General features: G+C 46.8%; 1 protein-coding gene across 2 annotated transcripts in view; it reads right to left on the reverse strand.

Moving 5' to 3' along the window:
* Positions 1-16,465, reverse strand: part of CYB5A (cytochrome b5 type A) — a 36,256-nt gene extending 19,791 nt beyond the window's left edge. For both annotated transcript variants that reach the window (XM_008979983.4, XM_008979984.4), the window contains exon 1: positions 16,232-16,465. In XM_008979983.4, coding sequence (XP_008978231.2) covers positions 16,232-16,360 — 129 coding nt within the window. In that variant the 5' untranslated portion in view covers positions 16,361-16,465. The remainder of the gene's footprint in view (positions 1-16,231) is intronic.
* Positions 16,466-16,656: the final 191 nt, after the last annotated feature.

A 16,656-nucleotide genomic window follows, 5' to 3' on the forward strand; every position in this document is an offset into this window, starting at 1 on the left:
TAAAATGCAAAGAAGAGTAAAGTAACAGAGGATGCTTTAGAATGGCACAATAGTGCAAATATGTCACCAGTCAGCTGTAAATAAGTACAATCAATGAAGACATGACCTTGGGATGACTTTGTATGTTGAGAGGCCAAGAATGAGAAAATATACACGAGTGATGTTTCCACTTCTTTTTAGAATGAGGCCAAAGAGAAATGCTAAATAAAACAAATGTATTATTAGAGATTCCATAGTATGTAGGATTTTTAAAACCGTAAGAAAATTAATTTTCTACTTAAGAGTGTACACTAATAACGGAGCTATAAGAACTGGCAAGATAAAATAAATGTAGATGCTCCTCAATACAGATGATTTTAATAAATACTTAGTGTGAAGGCAGTAATCTTAAGGAGAAAGAAAACGCTGCTAGGAGAGTCAGTCAGTCTAGGTTTCAATATGCAGTCTATACCTGTCACTTATTCAGAAGCCAGTCACCAGGTGAAAACAATTACCAGGTCCATTCTTCATTCCTGTTGTTTCTAGGGCCATTTTATAGTTGCTTACTTTACTCAGAAAGTAAAAATGGGTAGAAACTATACTTTTGGAATTATCTTTGCCAGCTATATTCCTCTTTAACACAAACAGCTGGATCAAATGAGACTGCCTTTAGCTTGACACAGAATAATATTTGTGTTTAGTGTTATCCTTAACTCCTAAAATTGCTACATTTTAGTGGCCTTGGAAAAGCAAGTTATAAAACCTCAAAGTCAAAGGTTAACAGTCTGACTCAGTCAACAGCAGAGCCCTCTGTTCCTGTAAAGGAAACGGTGGGCCTCTCACTGCAGCCACCAGCTGGTCTTCCTCAATCCGATGCTTAACCCACTCTTGTCCCTTGAATATATTGCGGCTGGGATCTCACCCTCAAATACCGTTTTAGACCATTTCTTGTACCCTCCTCAAAAACCTATGGTGGTGAATTTCTGCAGCCAAATCAAATGCCTCTGGAAGTTCTCAAAGAGAGCTTCAACACCTATGCAGCACAGGAGGTACCGCCACTGAACAAATCAGCTGGGGGGAAGCGGGGAAGGGGAAGGGGGAAAGGGAAAGGGAGGGGGAGGGGGAGGGGGAGGGGGAGAGAACTGCTCATTGCTCCAACATCTGTTTCTCCTTTCCTCCTTAATACTTAAAACTCTGAGCTGGGAATGGCCACTAAAGAAAGATGTTAGAGATACTTCCCAGCCTCCCTGCAGCTGCGTATCCCATGCGGTTAAACTCTGGCTCGTGGAAAGGAAGAAGCTTCCAGAAGTCTTCCCTCTGGAGTGGTAGACCTCCTGTGCCCTCTCTTCATCCCTTCCTTAATCCCGCTGCCTGGAGTAGAGACGCTGCCTCTGAGCACCAGGATGAAGGCTGTCCCAGGACTGGCCAGAAGGGAGCGGGATGCAGCTATCGCACAGCTCTGGCAGCAAAGCTCACTTCTTGAGGGCAAATAAATTCCTATCCTGCTTAAGCCAGTTATTAGGGGATCTCCTGAGCCCAATCCTAATTACTATAGCAATCATTTAGTCAAGAAACATGACTTGAACATGCAGAAGCACCTGAAACGCACAAATACACAGTCACGAGCACAGAGAGGAACATGAAGGGGCATCTGAATCGCTGCCTGAACACAGCAGAGTCTGGAAAACTGGGAGCTATTAAAAAATAACCTCGGCCCCTTTAGAATAGTTAGGATGTGGATCAACAGAACAGATAAAGATACAGAAGCTGAGAAGGAAAGGCTTGAAGAACATGCTGAAGGAGCCATCACCACAGAGTGGGGCAGGCTAGTAGGACCACACGGCGCGCAGACCAGGCACCCCAACACCAGCGTGGCACCAAGATCTGACCCAGCCCGAGGCTTCTCCAACCCCGTCTCCCCCTCCACCCATCCAGCCTTAATACTTAACTCCCCTCAGCTTTCTGCACAGTCCACTATCCTCAACCTCCTCTGTGAGCCCGGCATCAAAAGCAGGCAACTGAGCTAGAGATCTTGACTCAACGCGGTGGAGTGAAGGTGAAAAATCCCAGAGGCTCAGAGTTGCAAAGGACCTTCAGAAAACCAACAAACTAAATTGTCAGATGGAGAATATGGGACGCAGAGAATGAAGTCCAGTGCCACACTGATAGCTCAGGAGGGAGGTGGGACAGGAACCCTGCTTTCTGACTTTGAGAGTTCAGCTCCCCCACCTTTTTTCCTGAACATGCAAATAAAATGACCATTTCTACATTTCTGAATAAAATGTCTTTAAATATAAAAAATGTCTTAAAAATAAAGTTTCTTCATAAATTTCCCTTTTGAGAATTTGGGAGAAAATTCCACACACCTCTAAACCTCAAGAAATGTTGTCATTTACCCTGCCTTTCTGGGCCTTAGCAAGTACAAAAGATTCAGAAGACACACACACACCACCTTCCGTCGGGGCTCCACTTGACTACAAGGTTGTCCCTATTAAACAGTCAAAGCATATGCAGAATGACACTACAATACGACAGTCTTTAGCAGGTCAAAGTCATGCCTTCTGAGGCTCTGCACAGCCAAGCAAAAAGTAAATGACAACCAGAACAAAACACCCTTTTCACCCAAAAGCAATGCTGTGTGACCAGAGTCTGCACGCTGGAGCTTTAAACAGGATCTTTCACTCCAAACGCTTAACACTGCCAAAAAAGGTGGAGTCAAGAGATTGTCCATAAACAATGACTAGGCAAAAAAAAATGTAATTAAAGAACTTATCTGCAATAGTTAAGCCAAAAATGAAAACAATTCAAAAGACTTTGGAGAATGAACAATTGATGTAAGATTTAGAATGAGATAACAAGATGGTCTGACCAAATGTTTCCTATCATTTCTAGATGCTGTTTTTCTAAGATGGCAAAGGGTGGTGGCCTCAAAGGTGGTTTGAATTCATGAGACTTCTGTCCTGCTCCATTCTGGACTCTATTGAGGGGCCAGCGTCTGCATGGGGCACAGACTTGAGGCTTCACATCCATCCTCACAAGCATTGTTGGAATTACTTTCCATTTCACCTTGAAGGTCATGGCACGAAACTAAAGAGGCCCCTCCGGCAGTCACCCAGCTTGCCTATGGGACCCACAAACTCATTCAAACATCTGATAAATGCCAAGCCATGCTCTGTTGCTACCAAAATGGCAAAGCCATGGCCCCACCCTCAAGAAGTTAGCATCTAATAAGGAAACTGACATGTAGACAAATAGCTAGATGTGGCGAGCACCAGGTGTGGGAGTCATGGCACAAAAGATGGAGGGATTAACTCTCCCAGGAGGGTGAGGCAGAGAAAGGACCCAGGAGGGGTTACTCAGGAGGCAACGCTTGAACTCCATGTGAACATTTCAGCAGGAGTTCGACAGCTGAGCAAGGAGAGGCATCTCAAGCCCAGGACACAGACACATGGAGGCTCTGAGGCAGAACACAATGGTGTCACGGAGGACAAGGGTAACTTTACATGGCTCAGGTGAGGGCTTGGGTCTCCAGTGAGAAATTAACCCAGAAAGGTCAGACTGGAAGAGAGCACCTGGAGTTTCTGCAATGATCTCTGCATTTCACAGCCTGAACAAATGCCCTCAATTTCTCTCCTTTCCACTCTAGCAGCTAGGGAAAAAGTCTAGGGACAAATAATGACATCAATGGGTAACATTTAACAAATGCTCACCAGGTATAGTGAAGTGTTCCAAGTACTTGTGTGGACCCTTCCAAAGCTCACAAGCCCAAGGGGCAGGCATTAGCATTACTACCCCTACTTTAGAGATGGAGAAGCAGCACCAGATGACAGAGCCCGTTAGGGGAGGCCCTGGGGAATGAACAAAGGCCGCCTGACTCCACACTGGGGCTCTTAACACTGTGTGTACCGAGAGAAGAGCCACTTCCCGGAGATCTGCTAACAGGGTTCTAAGTCCAGATGATTCTGCGTCCCTCAGGCACAGTTCATCTGGCAGCTACCCACCTGCAAGATTATGTGATATAATTAATTAGTAGCCACCTTGGCAAGTAAGAGATGTTTGAGAAAGATCAATTCACTTTCCTTTCTTCCCCATCCCCATTTTATATTGCCACAAAGACAGTGTATAGTCCCTGGCAGAGTTCCTGGCCTTTGCAAAGTGCTGAAGGCCAATTCCAGCACCAAACCCAAGGGACCCCCTTCTCATCCCCTCTTCTTCTTCACCAAACCCAAGAGACCCCCTTCTCACCACCTCTCCTTCTTCACCAAACCCAAGAGACCCCCTTCTCACTACCTCTCTTTCTTCACCAAACACAAGGGACCCCCTTCTTACCACCTCTCCTTCTTTAAAGGGTTTCTATGTATTTAATCAACTGGCCGGATGCTACTGAACCACAGAACCAAAGGGCATGCATTCATAGAAACATCCTATGACAAGAATAATAGACATTTGTACATAAGATAGTTCTCAAAGGTTAGGCTGAGGGTAGATAGGTCTTACGGACAGCCTGGGAGCTGGCAATAATCTTGCCAAATGCTGTTATAATTTCCTCGTCTTGAAAAAGAGAAACAAAATTCTTAATTACTTTTAGAACTGAAGTAGTAAATATTTGGTCACTATGCCCTGACCAATATTTTAACTTCTACCATTACTACACTTGTCTCATTGGGTAAAATAAAGCAGGTGTGCTGATTGGAGACCTAACTCTTCCTTTAATCTCTGAAGGGTACATAACCCACCAATTCTGACACAATGACCTTGGGGCACAGGGAAGGGCCAGGGCCAGGCCTGCTTCTGAGGGGCAAAGCAGGAGGGCACTGTGGCGCCAGACCTGCCAGGCCCAGAGCTGCCACAGCATGCCTCCTGCTTTATAACCCAATGCAACCCAATGTCCTTGGAGGATTACCAAAACTGGGGACCCAGTGGTAGATGAGTGATGACCTAAGAGAGGCTGTTACTCTAACTACGATCTGTCTTCAGCTGGAATGGCCAAAACATGAGATAAGGCCAGGTGCGGTGGCTCATGCCTATAATCCCAGCACTTTGGGACGCCAAGGTGGGCGGATCACCTGAGGTCAGGAGTTCAAGACCAGCCTGGCCAACATGGCAAAACCCCGTCTCTACTAAAAAATACAAAAATTAGCTGGGCGAGGTGTTGGGCACTTATAATCCCACCTACTCGGGAGGCTGAGGCAGGGATAACTGCTTGAACCCGAAAGGCAGAGAGCCAAGATCACACCTGTCACTCCAGCCTGGACAGAGTGAGACCCCATCTCAAAAATAAATAAATAAATACAAAAGATGAGATAACAGAATAGCCTACGCTGAGCCCAGAGGTGGAAAGAAAGGAGGACTAACGGTGGCACATACCCATCTCTCTCTTTTGTTTTTCCCTCTCCATACCAAATAACTAGGCCTCTCCTTCCTTTTATGTTTAGTATTAATCATGATAAACTGGTGGAAACATGTGGGTGAGACAAAGGAAATAAAACAAGGTATCAGAAAATTATTAAATCGCACCCAATAGCCATTCCGTATCAGTTTTCTAGTACTGATAAACTTTTCATTCTTCATTCAATCAATAAATACTTAGTTAGTCCTTTCTATGTGCCAGCATTGTTCTAAGAGCTGGATTTATCAGAGCATAAAAGAGAAAAAGTCCTGCATTCACAGAGCATACATTTCTAGTGGAAGGACAGAGACAAGCAAAAACTAATAAATGAGTAAATTACACCGTATATTACAAGGTAATACAAGCTACAGGGGAAAAACTCAGCAGCGTAACTGGGCTCAGGAGTGCAGGGGCTAGGGTAACATCCAGGTTTAAATATGGTGGTCAGGGCACGAGGTGATAGTGAGTGAGTACTCAAAGGAGGTGAGGCAGGAAGCCATACGTTATTTGGGGAGAAAAACTTTCCAGTGTACAGGATGGAAAATGGATCACGCTTCCACTATGTCTAAGAATTTTTTGCCTCATCCTAAGTCACTTTAAAATGTTTTACATTTCGGCCAGGTGCAGTGGCTCATGCCTGTAATTCCAGCACTTCGGGAGGCCGAGGCAGGTAGACCACTTGAGCCTGAGAAGTCTGAGATCAGCTGGACAATACGGCAAAACCCCGTCTCTACCAAAATATATGTATATATATAAAAGCTGGGCATGGTGGTACATGCCTGTAGCCCCAGCTACTTGGGAGGCTGAGGCTGGAGAATCACCTGAGTCCAGGTTGTGAAGGCTGCAGTGAACCATGATCACGACATTGCACTCTAGCCTGAGTGACAGAGTGAGATCATGTCTCAAAAAAAAAAAAAAGTTTATGATCTATGATTCATTCTGAGTTAATTTTGGCTTAAGATGTGAAGTTTATGTCCAGGTTTATATTTTTGGCTCTTGATGTCCAGTTGTTCCAGAATTATGGCTGAAAAGGCTATCCTTCCGCCATCGAATTGCTTTTCCATCTCTGTCAACAATGAGGTGGAAATCTTTGTGTGAGTCCGTCTCTGGCCTCTCTATTCTGCTGCATGGGCATATGCACGTGTCTCTCTGCCAGAACTATGCTTTCCTTACAACTGCAGCCTTATCCTAAGTCCTAAAATTGGGCAGTGTGATCAGCCCTTGAAGGGTTTAAACAGAGTATACTGACCCAATCTGACTTAAAAAATGTCACTTTGTTATGGCGAGAATATGCTCTTGGGGGCAGGAGAGGACCAACCAGGGGAACAGCATCAGAGATAGTAGAGAATGGTGAGATCCTGACATTATGAAAGTTAAGCCCACAGAACGTCCTGGTGGACTGGATGGGGGGATGAGAGCAAGAGGAGAGGAGTACGACCCCCAGGATTTTGGCCTGAACAACTGGGAGGATGGAAGTGCCATCTGCTGAGATGGGGACGTGGGAGGGAGCAGGTGTGGGACAGGAAATCAGTTCAGTGTTTCACACTTTGCGGTGAGAAGCCTAGCCTCAGGGATACAAGAGCCAGTTCAGGACAGAGGTCTTTCTGGCCAGGATGTCATTAGCACATTACAGCCATGCTACTGTGTAAGCCTGCCAAAGTGGAAAAGCCCAGGCCCCAGGGGGCCCTCCAATAGGGAGGTCAAACCGAAGAGACTCAGAAAAGGAGGCAGAAGGTGGAGGGAGGAGGGAACCAGGAGGGAATGGCAACCCTGGGGGGCAAGCATCTACCTCAGAGTCTGCTGAGCCACTGAGAACTGACAAGGCACCTCAGGAGACCTTGGCAACCACAGCCCTTGCAGTGAACGGGTGTGGTATAAAAGGGAACGGAGGAGGTGGACTGGAGTCCCTGCCTAACCCTTTCTGAGGGTTCTACTACATAGGGGAGCAGAAAAAATCCTGGAGAGGTCAAGGGAGGCTGTGTGTGTGTGTGTGTGTGTGTGTGTGTGTTTCAGGGGAGAAGGGACTGTGTGTGTGTTTTACAGGAGAAGAGGGTGTGTATGTCTGCATTTGTGTGTGTGTGTGTGTGTGTGTGTTTCAGGGGAGAAGGGAGTGTGTGTTTTGCAGGAGAGGAGAAAAAACAACAGGAACACTAATGAGAATAACCCAGCGGGGTGCGGGCCCCAAGGGGCCTGTTTTACACCTGGAATAATCCTCTGAGGATCAGCAGGTGACTTAGGGAACTTCTGTGAGTGAGAAGGGGAACTGGATCTCAGGTAGGCTTAGGGCAGGAAGAGACTGGAAAATGCAGACAAAAGTGCTCCCTTCCCTTTAATTCTCCGCTTTCTTTCTAGTGACTTCATGGAAGCCTCCCTCTATGCCTTGCGTTCTAAGCTCTGAGACAATGTCACAATCCAGACTTTCACAATAAAGTCCCACTAGCTTCTAAGTGCGCAATCCTCAGGGCCAAAATCTCAGGCCAAGGTCTACAGAGTAGAATCACACGCGTATGTGCCGTGTGCGGAGAAAGGGGGAAAAATAAGATAGTCGCAGAGCAGGGGCTCGTGTCTGTTCCTCCACCAGGCTCTCCTTTTCCATCCCAGGAAGAGTCACTTCCTGGCACCCGACAAGGGCCGGGTGCACAGCAGCCAGGCAGGCAGGAGCCCGCATCTCGTGGAGAAAGCAGTAGGCAGACAAGCAGCATACCACAGCCGGTTGGTCTAACTGCGAACAGAGGCACAAAACGGGATGGGACACTGTGCTGAAACCTAAACGGGACTGAGGGTGACAGAGGAGAAACCAGGGCAAAGGTTTTAAGGGAGAAACAAGTTTGGCTTGTTTGAGAAACAGATAGAGGGTCAATGTGATCAGGTGTGGGCATTAGCAGGGAGGGGATGGTGTTATCTGCTGAGATGGGGGAGGTAGGTAAGGGCGGGATCACTCAGAGCTTTCTAAACCAGGGCAAAGAGATAAGATTTTATTCTAAATGCAACAGGAAGCCATTGAAAGGAACTGAACAGAGAAATGACAATCTGTTTCCAAAAGATAAAGGCTTTTTTTGGTGTGTTTCTTCTAGAAAGTTCACTTTTTAATGCAATAAATAGCATATATTACTCAAGCTGAAAACTCATAAAACCGCCACCCATTTGATGGAACTAATGAAATACTGAGAATTTCCTGCCCAGGGGCCACCGTGAGAGGTGGCAAAGACACAAAAGAGGCCACTCCAGGGCATCTGCTCTCAGCTTGGAGGAGAAAGATGTTCTAACACCCTGTAGCCAACCACATGGCAAATGCAGAGGGAATGTGGATCCAGAAGGTGGGGGAGAGAGTAGGTGAACCCACTGAGGAATTTATCAGAGCAGGAACCTCCTCTGATTTCCATTTAAGCAATCCCTCCCAGGTCAGTCATTTAACAGGCCTTTTCCAAAACAACACTGGCCTCCTCACACATACCCACCACATGGGTAAGCGATCAGCTTCCTAACCAAAACCACACCAATGCTTTAGCCCCTGCCTGGTGACAGCAGCACCCAGGTCAGGAACAAACTGAGACCGTACAGACTTCACCCGACTCTATGTAAAAACTCCTCCACAAGGAACAAGAATGGCTGTTTCCTTCACCTCCTAGAAGGCAACATAGTAAACTGACAACGGATGGAAAGAAAAGCATATTTTGACCACTAACCTTCTAAGGGTTTTGGCTTTGTTCAGATCTTGGCATCACAAATTCCCTTTGCTTTCTCCCTGGCTCCTAGAGAGAACTCTCCAGTGATGGAGGTCTCCAGCAAATGACAGCAACTCTGTATCAGTTGGATGGACTTGTGCTTTCAAAGATACACTAGTTCTCTTCGGTACTCCTTGGGTCTCAAGCCTCAGCAGCAGACTCAGCACTGAAGACACTGGGCCACAGCGCCCACAGCCTGGATTGAAGCCCTGCCTTTGCTCCTTATTGGCTGTGGGACTTGCTGAGCAAGTTGCAAAATCTCCCTAAACCACACTATCTAACCTTTAAAAGGGAGGACACTCACCACCAACCCCACAGGGTTGTTTTGAAGGTTAAAAGCACAGGCCAGGCACAGTGGCTCACACCTGTAATCTCAGCATTTTGGGAGGCCAAGGCTGGTGGATCACATCAGATCAGGAGTTCGAGACCAACCTGACCAACATGATGAAACCCCATCTCTACTGAAAATACAAAATTAGTCGGCATGGTGGCGCATGCCTGTAATCCCAGCTACTTCAGAGGCTGAGGAAAAAGAATCGCTCGAACCCGGTAGTGGAAGGTTGTAGTGAGCGGAGATTGCACCATTGCACTCCAGTCTGGACAAGAGTGAAACTCCATCTCAAAAAAAAAAAAATTTAAAAGCAAAACCACAAAGTTTTATGTGCAAAAAACCCTTGGCATACTCCCTGGCACATGCTGAATGTCCATAAACAGAGCCAACATCCACTGCTATCACTTTTCCTATTAGCTCACTAGGGACTGCTGCAGAGGGAGGATTAAAGAACACTTTCTGAGGAGAGGGAAAGAAGGCTGAATATGTTTTTCGATCCAGCTAATTCTGGACACACAAAGCTTGATGAATAGGTCTGCCAAGAACAAACAATAGCAGGCACTAAAAGAATCAAGCTAGAAACGGATACTCCCAAGGCCTTCAACTATGGAAGAGTTCAAGTGATTCCGTTTCCACCAGGTTCCCGTGCCTACCAGCCAGGCAGAGGGGACCCTTAACTGAGCCTAGAGGCTGTTAATCACCCTACCCTTCCCCGAAGTCCGCGTCCCTTATCCTCTGCACCCTCCAGAGCCTTCCCAGCATCAGCGCTGGTTCACATGACATCATTTTGGCATGGGCCTGTCTAGAGACAGAATGCTACAGATGTAAGAAAGTAACTTCTAGCCACCATCCACAGAGATGTCAGCTCTCCCTAAGGCAACAGGCAGCACAGGCCAGATTCTATTCAACAGTAAGAACTGAGATGTCCCCACCCAGTCTTCAGCTCACCCTCCCGGTCCCCATGTTAGACTTCTGAAGAGGCACTGAACAGAGAAATGACAGTTTCTCTGTTACTATAGTTACCCAGTTACTACCTACACTCAAGACTATGTTCCCAAGAAAACTAAGTCCAAGGGTAACATGGAAGAAAGCACACTGGATTAACATGTAGGGAACGGCTCTGAGCCTGCTACTCAGCTTCCCGAGTAGTCAGCTGCTGCCTCGCATCACTTTTCTGACACTGAGACTTCAGACAATGAAATTATTTAATAGAAGACACAGGTATTACTCGCCACAGCTGCACTTTTAAGAGAATTTATAAGCTAAAGGCGCAAAAAAATTATTCCATACATTTCCCCTTCTGACAGAAATACACAGCCAAATAATTCAGGAAGGTGCAGGCAAGTTCCTCAGCTCCTAGGAACTGAGAGACACACACACTGCTGTCCCAGCCCTGAGTGGCCAATGGGACAAACCACCCCAGGGTGCTCTGGTAGCACGCATCAAAATGTAGAGTGGTTCATGCCTGTAATCCCAGCACTTTGGGAGGCCAAAGGGGGCAGATCACTTGAGCATAGGCGCTCAAAACCAACCTGGGCAACACAAGACTCCATCTCTACAAAAACATACAAAAATCAGCTGGGCCTGGTGGCTCATGCCTGTGTTCCCAGCTATTTTAGAGGGAAGAATGCTTGAGCCTTGAAGATTGAGGCTGCAGTGAGCTGAGATCGCACCACTGCACTCCATCCTGGGCAACAGAGCAAGGAAAGAGGATTCTGTACATTAGGATCCCTCAATCCAGTCAGGAGGCAGCCTGGGAACAGGAGTTACTGAAATTCAGGACTGCTCCCTCAACACCTATTTAGCGGGAAAACGGCAGCTTACAGAGCAGCGTGCAGAGCACATTTCCATGGCTAGGAAGCACATCCACGAGCAGGGTGTTGTGTGGCAAGTGTGCAAACTGCTCACACAGCCACCTTCAGGTAGCAGAGCTCCAGGCAGCTTGGATTTTCTTCTTGGCTGTTTTTCACACTGTCCAGTTCCTTAACATGATCATGTATTATTTTCTCCTTAAAGTTATGTTTAAAAGCTCCCAAAATGGGATGATTTCCAATCATGCAAAGCACACACTCCTGGAAAATCATATTTCAAGTGAATATTTGTATTTTGAATCATTTTGTTTACTAATTAACACAATTTCTGAGATATGTTCCCACTAAATAATGTACCTTCCGCATAAAAATCATAACAATTTACTTTAAAATTTTAATTCAATCGAAATATAGTCATTTAAATGCCTTCTCTTTACATACTTTTTCCAGTGTTTTCACACATATTATTTCTCTCAATGTAGATGCCAGTGACAGAGTAGTCCCCACTTCAGAACAAGGAAAGTGACTGAAAGAACTACTTGACTTGCCCAAGGTCACCTACTTGATAGGTCTATAGCCAGGCCCAGTTTCCTAACCCCAGCGCAGTGCTTTCCCATGAGTGCCCAGAGGGACCCCGGTTGTTCAGACTCCACTCAACTGCAAAGGCACTTATCAGCCATCTTCCACAGGAGGACTTTTCAGAACACCAGACATTCACGTTTAGTAGAATTGAGCGTTTTATGTATTCCTTGATTTACCAAAGCTGGCTTGCCTGTGTTTTCGCTTCCTTATTTATAATTTTCATCCACCTTAAAGATAATCAAAAAGCAAAAGTTAATTTGCTGTTTCTTTACTGTTTCAAAACGAAGTCGCCTCTTGGAACCTCTTTTCAAAAGTAGCAACAGGTTACCAAAAAATAAAGAGATATATCTAGAAATATATAAAAGACCCAGGGTTCACATGCCCCAGGTGGCCTTCTACGATGTGGTTTTGCTATCACTTTACCCAAGATGCCTAAGCCACCAACACTACCAACGATACCTTTGTGGTTTCCTCCTGTGAACTTCAGAGTTTCTAAGTTTTATTTTCCTAACAGTATATATTAAATAATAATAATGTTCCCATTTACGTACATCAAAGACACATTTTCCAATTGCAGCCTGTCGCATGAGATTCAGAATATAATCAAATTTTTTTGCAAAAAGCAAAGGCATTTAGTATTTTCTCCCTAAATATGGCAGCTTTAACAAGGGGAAAGAGGTCTACGCAATGTAGGCAGCCATGTTCAACAGAAAATAGCAAAGAGCAAGTCCCTACAACAAAACCTGCTAGAAAGGACACTCTTAAGACTCCAAAAATCTAAGTGAGTCAGGAGCCAATAGCTTCTATGAGGCAGAATGCTGTAAAGAACATGTAAGGCTCAGGTCCAAGACTATCAGAATCCCAGGATCACCAGAAAATGCTCCATAAAAACAAGTTTCCTTTTTTTTTTTTTTTTTTTTTTTTGAGACGGAGTTTCGCTCTTGTTACCCAGGCTGGAGTGCAATGGCACAATCTCTGCTCACCGCAACCTCCGCCTCCTGGGTTCAGGCAATTCTCCTGCCTCAGCCTCCTAAGTAGCTGGGATTATAGGCATGCGCCACCATGCCCAGCTAATTTTTTGTATTTTTAGTAGAGACGGGGTTTCACCATGTTGACCAGGATGGTCTCAATCTCTTGACCTCGTGATCCACCCGCCTTGGCCTTCCAAAGTGCTGGGATTACAGGTGTGAGCCACCACGCCCGGCCTCCGTTTTTATGATGTAAAGGGAGAGGAGGCAACTTGACAAAAAGACATCCTGCTTTATAAAATTTTTCAGGACAATATCTGTTTCACAAATCAAACACCCACTGACTTGAACCAAAAGCAACAGCTAATGTAACTTATTAATTACAGGATACCTTTTTCTCTCCCTTCCACAGCTCTTTTAAAAACTGAATAAATGCTGCTGCCCAAATCACAGAAAGGGAAATGCAAACATTTTCCCCCGGCCCTAAATGCCTAAGTTTTCGTTTCAAATAACCGTCCTTTGAAGTTCTATGATCAAGCAAAGATTCAATTACACAAATATAAACTCAAAAACTAGAACTCAGGATTGAAAAACAAAATCTAGTTCAAAATATGTAGCAATAAACCTCAAAATCTTTTAAGTATCAGACAGTGACTAAGCACCTGCTGCTGTGTAGACTGCCGTTAATAATAAGCCAGTCTTCCCTCTTAGGTTTCTACCCTCCTCCTGGACAAAACAGCTGTAGGGGCCTTTACTTCAGGAGGTCGGAGCACAGGTTGCACAACAACTGAGCTTCAACCTGTGTTCTTGGCTTGTACCAGCCAGCAGGGCAGGATCCTGCCACCACCGCACCACATACCTTCTCAACGTGAACGCAGACGTGTACATCAATCTAGGATACTCTACAAGAAGGGGAAATATTCAGCTGTGAGAAATCTTGTCCATACAGATGCGGGAACTCAGAGTAAACAGTCTAGCCCATAATGACTTCATGAAATTCTGGAGCCTTTCAACAACAGAAGGCAGGAAAGAGGACCGGGCAAGCAGGGAAGAGACACAGATATTTACTCACTCAAGAACTTCTTATCTCTCAGCTTTTCTCAGAAACTTTGTGCACAATCCCTCCTTTCCTGACTCACAGGAATGAAATGTGAAAGTGAATGGTTTCTAGTACATTTCACCAATAATCTTCTCTTCCTTACTACCTCCTTCTGAAAATCTACCCCTAAAAGTCATGTACAATAACCTCAGTAATTCTCAAGTAGGAGAGATATATGCCCTAGGGGACCTCTGACAATATCTGGAGACATTTCTGGTTGCTACAAATAGGAGAAGTAGGGCTGGTTGGAGATAGGGGAGGCGGTGGCTCACGACTGTAATCCCAGCACTTTGAGAGGCCAAGGAGAGTGGATCCCCAGAGGTCAGGAGTTCAAGACGGTCAACATGGTGAAACCCTGTCTCTACTAAAAATACAAAATTAGCTGGCCATGCTGGTGGGCACCTGTAATCCCAGCTACTTGGGAGGCTGAGGCAGAAGAATTGCTTGAACCCAAGAGGCAGAGGTTGCAGTGAGCCAAGACTGCACCATTGCACTCTAGCCTGGGCAACAAGAGTGAAATTCTCTATAAAAATAAAAAATAGGGGAGGTGGTGGTACCAGTCATCCAGTCATCTAGTGAGTAGAAGCCAGGGAGGCAGCTCAGCATCCTGCAATGACCAGGACAGACAGCACAACAAAGATCAGCTGGCCCAAAATGCCAACAGTGCCAAGGTTGAAAAAATCTCGCTTTAGGAGTAAACAAGAAGAAAAGAAAAAGTTCATAATATGAAATATCCTAATATTCTCTTGTAAATGTTATTTTTTATAGACATGAATAGACAAAGCACACATTGTATCTTAAAATTCCACAATTACATATACCATGGGTTGTAGGTAGACATTTAGAATCAATGACAACGGATGTCATCTGGCAGGACCTACAGCTGGGCAGGAGGGAGAGGGCAGGGCAGCTGATTCCCTAACATAAGCCCCTCCTAACTAAATGGAAACAAAAACGAAATATCTTACCAATAAATATCAACTACAGCCTTATTTTTTATGTAATTGTATTTATTTAGAGACAGGGTCTCACTGTGTTGCCCAGGCTGGAGTGCAGTGGTGTGATCTTGGCTCACTGCAACTTCCGCTTCCCATGTTCAAGGGATTCTCCTGACTACAGGTGTGCGCCACCACACCTAGCTAATTTTTGGGGTTAGGCGTTTCGCCATGTTGGTCAGGGGCTGGTCTCGAACTCCTAGACTCAAGTGATCCGCCTGCCTCCACCTCCCAAAGTGCTATGATTACAGGTGTGAGCCAGGTACTTGGCCCAGCCTTATTTTTTTAAAACAGGCCTTTTGATTTTAATATTTTCTGTAAAACCAAAGTCCTCTGATGTAAACTGTGATCCAGCTCAGACCAGGCCTCTATTTCTGTCTCCCTGCTTCCCCACTATGTAAAAAATTCCCATCACTAAACCTTCTCATTATTGGGAGAGGGGCGTGTGTATGTGTTAAGATTTATGATTCAGACACCCACAAAGTGGGAAAACACTTCCAGAGGATCTAAGACAATAACCACAAACGCCTTAGTGTGTGCGGCAAAAATTATAATCGAAAGCAAAAATCTTATCAAAGGAATATCTTGCTTTAAGTTAACCACGTCATTTTACACCTTCCAAAGCTGCTAGGGGCGAGTCCCAAAGCAGAACGTGGGCTACTCTACCTGGCCTCGTCCTCTGGACTTGCTTGAGCCACACACAGGTCTCAGGAGTCAAGCACTGCACCTGGCTGCCAAAGCGTGACTGGTGGAGGTTAATTAACACCTGGTCTCCTCCAGGTGAACGCGAACGCAAGTGTGTATGAACCGCAAGTCGGCCCGTGGGTGCCACGGGAAGCGAGGGCTCCGACTACATCCGACCTCCGCACTCGGGGTCCCCTCAGGTGGGATCCGCGGCTCTCGGGGTGGGTGGTCTCCAGCCCGCCCCTCCGGGAATGCCGCCGGTCCTGGATGGACACCCTTCTATTCTAACTCAACGGTGAAAGGGGTCCTTTCAAACCCCGGCGTAGCTGCCCGCTCTCCCGGTAAGACGCTCCGGCACCGCCGCAGGACCCGGGCGCCGGCTCCTGCCCAGTGCGCCTTCGGCCCACGCAGGGAGGGTGCCGCCGCGCCCGGGCGCTCCCAGGTGTGTACGCGCAGGTGTGCGGACTCGGAGGGGCGCTCCCGGGCGTACACGCGCAGGTGAGCGGACTCAGGGAGAGCTCCCAGGTGTGTACAGGCAAGTGAGCGAACTCGTGGGGCGCGCCCAGGCGTATGTGTGCGGACTCGGGGCTGCGAACTACAGGTCATACCAGGGAACCCTCAAACCCGGCCCGCGCTCCGTGCGCCCCAACCGCTCGTCACCAACTCACCTCTTCCAGAAATTTGGTCAAATCGTACACCTTGTGGTGCAGGATCAGCCAGGTGCTCTTGCTGTGGTTGTGCTTCTGAATCTCCTCGAGAGTGTAGTACTTCACGGCCTCGTCAGACTGCTCGGCCATCTCTGTTCGCCGCGAGCCAGGCCCAGCACACACAGCAGCGTCGGGTGGAGCAGAACGGGAGACTCGGCCAGCTCCACCCGGGACAGTCCCCGCGCCGGTCGCACTGAGGGCTGGGCGGCTCAGGGGCGGCTCAGGGGCGGGGCGCCATAGAAGGACCTCCGAGGGTTGGCCAGCATCCTTGTCACTCAAAAGTCCCCGCCTAAGGCCGAGCCCCCCCACCCTCCGCCAGCCCAAGCGTGGCCCCGCCCAGCGTGCGGGTGTTAATTGGCTGCCGGAGGTGTCCATCACAATATGCC

This window comes from Callithrix jacchus, chromosome 13 (assembly GCF_049354715.1).
Source record: "Callithrix jacchus isolate 240 chromosome 13, calJac240_pri, whole genome shotgun sequence".
NCBI lineage: Eukaryota > Metazoa > Chordata > Mammalia > Primates > Cebidae > Callithrix > Callithrix jacchus.